Below are 12,238 nucleotides of genomic sequence, written 5' to 3'. Positions count from 1 at the left end.
TAGCTGCGTACTATGATTACGAAATTTGGAAAATGGATGTTAAAACTGCCTTTCTTAATGGACATCTTTCTGAAGATGTTTATATGGTTCAACCTGACGGTTTTATCGATCCAAAATATCCTAATAGGGTATATAAACTAAACAAGTCCATTTATGGACTCAAGCAAGCATCTCGGAGCTGGAATCTTCGTTTTGACCAGAAAGTCAAAGCGTTTGGTTTTGTCAAGAACGAAGATGAACCTTGTGTTTACAGAAAGGCTAGTGGGAGTGCTATATCATTTCTCATCTTGTATGTAGATGATATATTGATCATTGGAAACAACATCCCCATGCTTAAGGAAGTTAAACACTGGTTGGGATCTTATTTCACAATGAAGGATCTTGGAGAAGCCGCTTACATTATGGGAATCAAGATCAATAAGAGTAGATCTAAGCGACTTCTTGGGCTAACTCAGAGCACATACATAGATCAAGTAATAAGACGCTTCAAGATGGAAACCTCCAAGAAAGAAGGTGTTCTAATGACTAAAGGAACCGTCTTGGACAAATCGCAAGCTCCATCTGAGGACTATGAGATAAAGCAAATGGAAGCAGTTCTATATGCTTCCGCGATTGGTTCTATCATGTATGCTATGGTATGTACTCGACCGAACGTCTCGTATGCTTTGAGCATGACTAGCCGTTATCAGCAAAGCCCTGGGATTGCCTACTGGACTGCAGTTAAGAACATCCTTAAGTACTTGAGAAGGCAAAAGATATGTTCTTAATATTTGGAGGAGTCAATAAGGAGCTCACAATAAAATGTTACACTGATGCTAGTTTTCAAACTGATCGAGATACCTCTCACTCACAAATGGGTTTTGTGTTCACTCTCAACGGAGGAGCTGTATCATGGAAAAGCTCCAAGCAGAGTGTTGTGGTTGATTCCACCACAAAATCTGAGTACATTGCCGCATCGGATGCCACAAAGGAAGCTGCTTGGATGAAGAAGTTCATAACCGGTCTCGATGTGGTTCTAAGTATCATGAAGCCCCTCCAGATATTTTGTGATAACACAGGTGCTATTGCTCAAGCCAAGGAGCCTAAATCACATCACAAAGCCAAGCACATTTTGAGAAAGTTTCACTACATATGTGAGATTGTGGAACGTGGAGACATCGTTATAAGCAAAATTGACATAGATCAAAACCTAGCTGACCTGTTTACTAAGCCAATGACTCAAAAAAAAAACATGACCGTCACATGGACGCTATTGGGCTTAGATAACTAGTGATATGTTCTGATTTAGTATTTGGATGTACGAACATCAAACAGTTGTACTCTTGCATTCACTCTTGATTTACTAGTTAAATGCAATTCTTAAATACTACAACTATGTTCAAATTTGATACGTTTAATCCATGAATCTTGTATTCTAAATTATCCATAGTCGGTCAGACTCGTTGGAACGACTCTGAATTAAGACTTTTCTGATTTTTGGACTCAAGGAGTTGACTTCCAAATTCACAGTCCTCATTGTGAATGACGCTGGATGTAATTCGCATCAAATCATTTTCATGGATCTTAGTCATAAGATGTCTTGATTTACGCATACTCATTTAGTATCCTCTGACCTGAGATACATACTAGAACTTTCATTTACTAAAGACTATTCTTTGATCAGTGTCAACCGTTGTCGTGTAACTGCCAGTCATAAAGGCATTAGTTGGGAGTAGATCTGAAGTTCAGTGGGAGTTGTATGTAGTCAAGATGGGATTCTGTACTCTAACATTATATGTAATAACTAGACATCGGGGCACCCTCGTTGATTCAAACTGGTGAAGTGTAAGGCCTTACCCAAACTTACTGTGTGTTTGATTGGACCACTTTAATTCTTGAACGAGAACGATAATGATTGAACGCCATGTGAGATTGAATCTGATCCATGTCTCATTGTTCAATTGATGTCTTTATAGAAAGGATAGATGACAACGATTGCTATAAGTCTACTGTCTTCAAGTAGCAAGACGTTGCTGAGGGGAAGATACCTAGTTGGTGACTTTAAAGTGGCATGACCTGTTGGGGGCAGCTATGTGTAGCTAGAGCACCGCTGGCTGTCTGCATTGAGATCTTATCGGAAATCGTCCAAGTGGGAGCTGTTGGATATTTATGTCCGGTTCGATAAGTCAACGCTACCGACCGAGCCTTGATGCGTAAGAGTTACACCGTGGGCAATGAACTAAAATCCACTTAACCTGTTTAACTGGTAATTACGAACGATATGCGAAACGGGTCATAATTAAATTTATGATCAGGAGCAGGTACATGGACCGGGTTAGATAAGTACACTCATCTCGCCACTTGTCGTGCATGCACCCATGCTACGCCACTTGTTGCGCATGCACTCTTGCATCGCCACTTATCGCGCATGCAAAGAACCCTGGCCACTTGTCGCATATGCATGTGCCTGTCCGCCACTTGGTAAACATGCATAGACCTCCATGTACTATTTAAATGAGAGTTTGGTCTTGCATTAAAGGGGTTAGAAGAACTTTCAAAACTCAAAAAAGGCACCCGCAACAACCGAAGCCGCCACCGGCCCCGCCGCGGCTGGCCACCGCTGCCGCTACTCGGGTCTATACCCGCGATTCGTTAATTTGTATCACTAGCACCTGTTCGTTGAACCTCGGTGTCTCAACTGGTTATTTACTAACCAAAGGTATATCTAAACCCCCTATGGTTTCTATTTTATTTCGTGTTTGCATGTCGGTGATCTTGTTCCATTGCGGATACTCCTTGGTATAAAAGTGTTCATATTATTTATATATTATTACCTATGCTTCCGTTGCTTAAAAATGTATATATATATATATATATATATATTTAATAGTTAAAGTTTATTTAACTAACAAATATATATGTATACATATTTGTCAAAAGTGTTTTGATTATTTTGTAATAATAAATATATACATACATGAACCAGGTTCAAAAAAAGGGTTCAAAATTATTATACCGCGGATTCCCTTCAAATTTCACACGATATCCGGTGGCCTAAGGGGATGAATTCTCTTTCAACTCTCTCTCTCTCTCTCTCTCTCTCTCTCTTTCATATTTGTTTTTATGACAATAAACAAATACTTATTATTACGCCGGAATCGGAAGGAGAATTCTATTTCTGTAGCAAGGTTAATGATGATCTGTTTTGAAGATTGGATCCATTCCAATCTTTCAGCAATGGTTGGAGAACATTGGAAGTTGAGGGGGGAGGGGGGTTGCAATTGAGGGATTTAGCCAAACTTTTAAAGAGACAATCAAGAGTTTAACACCAATTTTTTCAGGAGGGTGGTTGCCCCGCTTCCTTTAGTAATAGGTACGCCACTGATCCCAAGTCCAGCCAAATTCGGGTTTGTATCTACAGACAATTTTTCATATAACTTCGAGTTAATTACACAAATGGGTCCTGTGGTTTATACCTAATTTCGCCTTTGGGTACTAACTTTTTATTTTAACAGATTTAGGTTCTATGGTTTCAATTTTGTAACACCTTTGGGTACTAACACCAAAATTAGTTAATTAATGACTAAAATACCCTTTCATTTTTTAAGTTTATCAATATAACAAATTTGGGTACTAACACCTAAATTTTTTAAGTTTAAATCAATTTTACAAAATCTATTTATTTTTTTTTATTTTCATCTTTTTATTATATCTCTTAGATAACATAAAGTCTATTTATTTTTTTTATTTTCATATTTTTATTAAATTTCTTATTTAACATAAAATCTATTTGTTACACCAGTATTTTTTTAAATAATTTTTTTTAAATAAAATCTACTAGCTATATAGTTTTATGTAAATTAAATTTCTTACTAGTTTTAAATAATGTAAACCTTACTCGTTTTTGAATTTTGGATATATATGATTGATAATAATAATAATAATAATAATAATAATAATAATAATAAACATCTTTCATGTAAAAAAATTAAGCCATTTTTAACTCGTTTTTTGTTCATTTACATTTTACTATTTTAGAAAGATATTTAATTTACATAAAATCTACTAATTGCACCAGTAAAATCTACTAGCTATATAGTTTTATGTAAATTAAATATCTATTTTACAAAAAAAAAAAAAACGAATTAAAAAAAGGCTTAAATTTTTTTAGTTTTATCTAAAATACCTAGCTATATAGTTTTATCTAAAATACCTAGCTATATAGTTTTATGTAATTAAATATCTTTTTAAAATAGTGAAATGTAAATGAACAAAAAAAAAAAAAAACGAGTTAAAAAAAGGCTTAAATTTTTTTACATGAAAGATATTTATTATTATCAATCATTTCAATCCAAAATTGAAAACGAAAATTTAATTTACATAAAACTATATAGCTAGTAGATTTTATTTAAAAAAATATTGGTGTAACAAGTAGATTTTATGTTGAATAAGAAATTTAATAAAAATATGAAAAAAATAAATAAATAGAGTTTGTGTTAATTAAGAGATGTCATAAAATAATCAAAATAAATAGATTTTGTAAAATTGATTTAAACTTAAATAAAATTAGGTGTTGATACCCAAATGTGTTACATTGATAAACTTAAAAAAATGCAAGGGCATTTTAGTCATTAATTAACTAATTTTGAAGTTAATACCCAAATGTGTTACAAAATTGAAACCATAGAACCTAAACCTGTTAAAAAAAAGTTAGTACCCAAAGACGAAATTATGTATAAACTAGAGGGGGCAATTCTGACCCAATTACTATCATATGGGCCAGTTTGGGTTTAAAAATTTAGACAATGGGTTGTTTTGGGTAAAGAAATTTAAACAAGGGGGTCAAAGCGGGTCTTTTAAAAACATAAAAGTCATATTTACGGGTCTTTTAGGGTTGAATAAATTAGAACAACGGGTCATACGGGTTAGGGTTTTAGAACACAAGAAACCACGGGTCACTCATCACTTCATCAGTCAACACCCATTCCTTGAAGAACTTCATCAACGAAGAACATCATCTTCAGATCTTCATCTACGACCGTCGCCGCCATCTCTGCCTGACATCAACTTCCAATCTCCATGGAATTCATCACTACAACAATTTCTATCTTCTTCAGTTGACCTTTTTCACTGTTCTTCACGAATCCAATATGATAATTCATAAATTCCACTCAAGGTATGATCCATGACCCGACCCGACCCAACCCGACCCGTTTGCCAGGTCTAGTATAAACCACAGGACCCATTTGTGTAATTAACTCTATAACTTCACAAAAAAACCAAACTCCTTAGTTTAAGAGTAGAAGGACTAAAGTTGTCTCTTTTGTAAAATATACATACCAAACATATCATTTAATAGATACTAAAGGGACCTTTACTGCAAATTCTTCAAACCCCAAAAACCCTGGTGTTGATAAACTCATATCGACATAGATTCTTAACCCTTTTCTCTTCCAATCTACACTGTCCGTTGAAGAAAATTTAGGGGTTTTCTTTACAATTTGAAGCCCCAAATATCAAATTTTCGTAAAAGATAAGGTAAGATTCAAAACCCATGTTCTTGTTCTTTCAATTTTGGGTTCATGGGGTTGAAAATTGTGTGCATTTACTCTCTTCTTTCCTTAAATATGATGATACAAGTTGAGTTCTGTATAAAATTCGAAGTTAAAAAGTAACCCATTTGACATTTGTGGTTAAATTGTGATCTTGTTTATGAAGGGTACTTGTGTGTAGGAATTTGTTTGATGAATTTTGCAACTAGTTACTTGTTTAACACAGTGTTGCAAAAATCGCGATTACTCGGCGATTAATCGCCGACTAGTCGCTAGTCGGCCTCCTACTGAGTAATTTTTCACTAATCAGTCAAAAAATCGCTAGTCGGTCAAAGCCGCCCTAGTCGGCCCTAGTCGCCCTAGTCGGCCCATTTGAAATCCTTACAAAACAGGCCCAAGATTACAACTTTAGCCCATTTTCCTTATCCCTTACCCTAATATGACGAAGAATTTGAGTCGGAGAAAGAGGATGAAGTAGACGAGGAGATTGAATACGAGTCGGATGGTGTCGAAATCATTGAACACTATGGGGATGGCGATTACATTTGAGCTATTTGTTAATGTTTGAATTTTAATACTGAGACTTGTTATGTTATGACTTATATGTAAGTTTAGTTTGTATTTTGAACTACTTTTACATTTTTAAGTACTATATTGATATGGATGTGTGAGTATATATACATATTTATAAAAATAATAAAATTTACATATAAAGTTCTGATCCGATTAATCCCGAGTAATCGCGAGTAATCCCGAGTAGTCGCTAGTCCCCACCTCACCGGCCGACTAGCGACTAGCGAGTTCTCCAACATTGGTTTAACATGTTATTTGGTGAGAAGTTTGATTATATTTTGAATTTTTGTTCTGTTTTCATGAGTAAAAAAATGGATTGAATTATAGTTTAATGACTTATGTTTGACTTAGGAATTTGTTTGATGAATTATAGTTTAATGACTTATTTGTGAGATATTTGATTACAATAACAACCCGTACCCGGTATATCCCACAAATAGCAAAGCTAATGATTACAAACAACCTAACGCTATAGAGATAGAAAGGTACCAAATAACAAATGGAGTGACAAAGCTAGGCTACATACGTCTCGTCCCCTAAACGTCCTTAACCCTAATCCTATGGCTCCACGAACTCCTATCTTGGACCATGTCCTCGAAGAGGTGCAACTCTGGCAAATCCTATCTACTCCGCTCATTTCAAGTCAATTTGTGAGATATTTGATTATACTCTTGAAATTTAGTTTTGTTTCCATGAGTAAAATATTGGGTTGGATGAGCGAGCCAATCATTGACCGGTACAAGGTTTCGTCGACCTTATCCCCCGTAGGATCTGGATGAATGCCGTGGTTGAGCGCCAATGGTGCAGACACTGCAGAGGTTCCCGTCATGCTGAATTTCTCCAACACATCGTGAACATACTTGGTTTGGACAGTTGATCAACTTGCAGGCCTAGGAAGAACTTCATCTCTCCCATTGAGCTCATCTCGAATTTCTGCTTCATGACCTTTCTTCTGTTTGAGGAAATTTGCGTGTGATTACTTGTTTAACAAGCTATTTCGTGAGAAATTTGATTTATATTTTGAATTTTAGTTCTATATCCTTGAGGAAAAACTTGGTTGAGTTGCTCTTCTTGATGGAACTTGCATGTAGTTAGTTAGTTATTTGTTTAACATATTATTTGGTGAGAAATTTGATTATATTTGAAGTTATAGTTGTGTTTTTATGAGTAAAAGCTGGGTTAAGTGCTTGTTTAATTTGCTGTTATTTGGTGAGTACAAATTCGGTTAAATTATTGGTTGATTGTGTTCGTCTTCTTTCAGGTTCAATGGCCCGTGAATGGAGTGGGATTCAGCAGTTTCCTCTTGCCACACAGAGCAAGTTACTGGAATTACTTGGAACACTAAAGGAGAAGGTCAAAATCAATTCCTACTTGATCGTTATTAAAGTCATAATTTAAACCAGTTCTACGGTTTCTGTCGACGACAGTTCTTTTTGTTTTTCCAAACTTGTAATGCTTTTTGATACTTTTCAAGAAATCTAGTCAGTTTGAAGTACAACTGTTGCAATATCACAGGAGAGGAACAGTTTGACAATTCTTGTAATGGGAAAAGGTGGTGTCGGGAAATCATCGACTGTGAACTCCATTTTAGGGGAACGAGCAGTTTCAGTCAGTGCATTTCAGGTACTTATTACAACATCATAGTTGATATTCAAGTGAGTTTCAGTTTTGTAATTTATTCATCGTATTATGCAGTCAGATATTCCACGACCCGTGATGGTTTCCCGTGAGCGGTCAGGGTTCACATTGAACATCATTGACACACCCGGTATTGTTGAAGGTGGATATGTCAATGATCAGGCCCTGGACCTCATCAAAAGGTCTGTTAATGAGTTTTTTGTACTTGTATACGTAAGATAAGTGTAGCGTATCGTGTTATTAGCTATGCATGTTAGCCTGTCGGTATATGTTTAGTAACTGGTCAAAACAAGAATCAGCGATTCAGTTGGAACAGACAGGACGTGTCGGGTTGACCCACAAATACTTTTTTCTTCCAATAATTTACAAATAATTAATGTGATAATGTTAATTATTGATTACTAAAACAAGGCATTTGTATGTTTTAGAGTTGAATGCCATTTTAGTCCCTGTGGTTTGGGCCATTTTGCCAGTTTAGTCCGAAGGTTTGAAACGTTGTTATTTTAGTCCAAGTAGTTTCAAGCGTTGCCATTTTAGTCCATTGGGTTAACTCCGTCCATTTTTTCTGTTAGCTAGAAGGGTAATTCTATCATTTTATATGGTCGAATTGCGCATCTAGTTAACAGAATTACATATAAAATGACCGAAATGCCCTTATAGTTAACAGAATAAAGGGATAGAGTTAACCCAGTGGACTAAAATGGCAACGCTTGAAATTATTTGGAGTAACCTTTGGACTAAACTGGCAAAATGGCCTAAACCACAGGGACTAAAATGGCATTTAACTCTATGTTTTAATATTAGGATTTTGGGGACTTTCAACCGTTGAACCTGATTAGCGTTTACCCTATTAACTTGAAGTTTGACCCGTTTGAGATAAACATAACCCATTTATATAAGGCTTTCTTTATTTTTCTTATATTTGTTATCGTAAGCTTTTTTTATGTCAACGGGCTATTTTAACAATTCGTGATTTTGTGGTTGTCTAAGCAGGTTTCTTTTGAACAAAACAATAGATGTTTTGTTATATGTTGACCGCCTGGATTCCTATAGAGTTGATAACTTGGACCGACAAATTGTCAAGGCAATAACAGAAAGTTTCGGTAAAGAAATATGGCGTAAAGGAATTTTGGTGCTAACACATGCTCAGCTCACACCACCAGATTTTCTTAGTTATGATGACTTTTTCGCACGAAGGTCAGAGGCTCTCCTTAAAGTTGTAGAATCTGGAGCTCGGTTCAATAAACGTGAAATTCCGGTACTAATACTTACTGAATTCTGTCAAATTTATCATTTTTGTGTCTGTGTGTATTTCTGTTGAATTCAGAAAGATGTACGGTCGGTAATTTAATTATTTTGATTAAGAATTTTATAAAATTTAAGACATGACATAAGATTATAAAATCTGTTTTGTTAAAAAAAATAAAAACAATTTCTCAGGTTTCAAGCATTTGTGAACAGTTTTGTCGACTCTTGATCCGTTTGACTGAGTTGACCGGTTTGAATTGTCTCCTTTCCATTATCGTGGATATGACATGAGGTTATTGTGTAAACAAGGATTAAAAAAATTTGGTGTTCGCGACTTTTCAATCCAAAAGTGATAGGCTTGATCCTATGTTTCAACCCTTGGATCAATTTTTTTCTCCGGCGTGTTTAGTTTTGTGCGAATATCGTTGACTATAGCAAGTCGAATTTTCTCATTAAGATGCACATACAAGACAAAAAGCATGATTTTTTGTGCATCTGCTTTATGTAGGGTCATGCAGTTCCCGCCGTCTTGGTTGAGAACAGCAGCAGGTGTAGTAAAAACGACAGTGACGAAAAGGTTAGTATTACTCGATCACCATTCACCATGCTTATATACAAAATTGTATCTTTTTTTTTTATATATTTTTATATTGTGTTGCACTAGATTCTTCCAAATGGAACTGCTTGGATTCCCAACATAGTGGAAACCATCACAAAAGTTGCTACAAATCAAAGTCAAAGCATTCTGGTTGACCAGAAATTGATTGATGGTCCAAATGCAAATGAAAGAGGGAAAGTGTTTATTCCTGCCATCTTAGCATTCCAAGTAAGCTATCAAACTTGCTTCATTTTTTTCTGACATTTATATAGATGTGACACATAGATAGGTCATGTAACACGTCACAAATGGTTTGGGTGAAAACGAGTGATTTTTCATGTCGGATTGGCCCGAAACAACTTTTTCTCCACAGAATTTTAAATGTTTTATTAATAATTAGAGTATCAGATATGATAACAAAAGTTATTGGGCAATTTCATATATACCCTTGAAAACTTGCATAATATCATGTTTACCCAACCTGAGAAATTAACATCAGATATACCCGATCAAAATATCAAGTTTTATGTTTACCCATTTCATTAAATATAATTTAGAGTTAAATGCCATTTTAGTCCCTGTGGTTTGGGCCATTTTGTCAGTTTAGTCCAAAGGTTTCATTTTTCGCTTGTGGGTCCAAAAAGGTTTCATCGTTGCCATTTTAGTCCATTGGGTTAACTTCATCCATTTTTTCTGTTAACGAGAAGGGCAATTCGGTCATTATATATGTAATTCTGTGAACTAGAAGGGCAATTCGGCCATATAAAATGGCCGAATTGCCTTTCTCGTTAACAAAAATAATGGATGAAGTTAACCCAGTGGATTAAAATGGCAACGGTGAAACTTTTTTGGACCCATATGCGAAAAATGAAACCTTTGGACTAAACTGCCAAAATGGTCCAAACCACAGGGACTAAAATGGCATTTAATTCTATAATTTATAATATGACAGTTATATACCCTACTCTATTTCCTTACACTCCTAACTCTTATGTCCTAATGCATGCTTTAACAAAGGGTATAAATGTTGTAAACTTTAAAAATGGGTATATATGATAGTATGATTAATTTGGGTTGATATGATATTATTCCAAGTTTAGAAGAGGATATATGAAATCTTTCAAAAATTATAATATGTCAATTATAATTTAATAATTTAAATCATATATTTTACGAGTTTCTATGTGCCATTTGACCCGTTTACATGTTCAGCCCGTTTGACCCTTTTATAGCAGTATTTTTTTAATGATTTTACCGGTTAGAGACAAAACACTTATTTTCAACTTGTTTTGATTCATCTCGTGTGATCATCGCACATCTTCGGCATTTTTTTGCAGTACTTGTTTGTTAAACGAGTTCAAAAATGGATCAAGGATGATATCGCTAAAGCACCCAAGTCTTCTTGGGAATGAGCTTGAGTTTTCTATAGTTGCTTGGTTCTTGCATAAAGCTGGTTTCGTCAAGTGAGTTAGAGACGGTTGTTCATGGCGTTTTTTTTTTCAAATAATCTTAACTTGGTCTTGGTTTAGATGTTTTTTGTCGATTCAGCGATTTTCTAGTGTTACATGTTTTGTTCTAAGGCATGATTTAAGTTGTTCACTACGGAAAATAGTGCTTGAGGTACCCATGCCATGATTAGTAGTTTTTGTGGAAGCATATCTTGACTACCAAAATAAAACGTTGTTAAAAGTTGAGGGACTAAAACCGTGCATTTTGTTAATTTCATGGATGTGTTCTGTCCGATATGTTTCTGAAATAGTTTGTTTTTTCCCCATAATTATAAGGAATAACAAGTATATGTTTAACGCCCCGCTTGTTGTATGCGCATATAATGTATATATGTGTGGGCGCTCGGGAGTCAAAGTGAAAGTGCACTAATTTTAAGGTTACTTTACGAATTTCGTGAAAATAACATTAAAGGAGGGGGGGGGGATGGTTAATTATGCATCATGTGGTGGCGTTGATAGCCGAAAGACAAGGGGTACATGAACTAATTGGCAGTTGTCTCAATTGCTGAGTGTTATATGCCTTATGTCCAAGGCTTGCTGCAAAACTACTATCGAGCCGGGGGTCTCACTGGAAGCAGCCTCTGTTCATACGGGGTAGAGGTAAGGCTGTCTACATCTTACCCTTCTCAGACCCTACTTTAGCTTTGCTACTGGTAGGATTTACTGAGTATGATGATGATATTTTGCAAGACAGGATGTCCGGTTTGAGTTGTATACAGTTTGGGTTGGTATGAGCCTTGCGTAATCATCTTTTGATTTAATCAAAAGTTGAAGGCTAAATTCGTTTGCATCTACATAACCCATAAAAGGTTTTTCCCCGCCTGTCTAACATATAAAATCAAATCCGAACGTTAACAATTAAATCAAAATCAAACAAAAACAACTTTTTAGTGCATACATTTCTTCTATTTCTACCATATACATGTCTACTTCATATTAAATGTTATTATAAGATAACTAGGTTATACTTATAGGTTTGGATATTTTAATCTTATTAAAAACAATTGTATATATATTTTAAAAAAGTGAATATTCATTGATTCGGATATTTAAATTTTATTGAACAAAATTGTATATATATTATTAAAAATGAATAATGCATTAACGCGTGACAAATAATGTATATTAATTAAAGGTTAGCA

General features: G+C 35.0%; 1 protein-coding gene across 1 annotated transcript; it reads left to right on the top strand.

Moving 5' to 3' along the window:
* Positions 1-5,363: 5,363 nt before the first annotated feature.
* Positions 5,364-11,333, top strand: LOC110940811 (translocase of chloroplast 34). The gene is made up of 8 exons (XM_022182383.2): positions 5,364-5,517; positions 7,366-7,457; positions 7,620-7,727; positions 7,800-7,924; positions 8,736-9,000; positions 9,499-9,567; positions 9,655-9,816; positions 10,926-11,333. Exons 2-8 carry the CDS (start codon positions 7,371-7,373, stop codon positions 10,998-11,000), a joined length of 891 nt encoding a protein of 296 aa, XP_022038075.1. The 5' UTR covers positions 5,364-5,517; positions 7,366-7,370; the 3' UTR covers positions 11,001-11,333.
* Positions 11,334-12,238: the final 905 nt, after the last annotated feature.

This window comes from Helianthus annuus, chromosome 5 (genome assembly GCF_002127325.2).
Source record: "Helianthus annuus cultivar XRQ/B chromosome 5, HanXRQr2.0-SUNRISE, whole genome shotgun sequence".
NCBI lineage: Eukaryota > Viridiplantae > Streptophyta > Magnoliopsida > Asterales > Asteraceae > Helianthus > Helianthus annuus.
Note: the sequence above shows the minus strand (reverse complement) of the source record. Positions and strands in the feature narration are given on the sequence as shown.

Coding starts and splice junctions, on each gene's coding strand:
- LOC110940811 (XM_022182383.2), top strand. CDS start 7,371: ATGGCCCGTGAATGGAGTGGGATTCAGCAGTTTCCTCTTGCCACACAG. Junction 7,728..7,799: donor TTTCAGTCAGTGCATTTCAG/GTACTTATTACA, acceptor CGTATTATGCAG/TCAGATATTCCACGACCCGT. Junction 7,925..8,735: donor GCCCTGGACCTCATCAAAAG/GTCTGTTAATGA, acceptor TTGTCTAAGCAG/GTTTCTTTTGAACAAAACAA.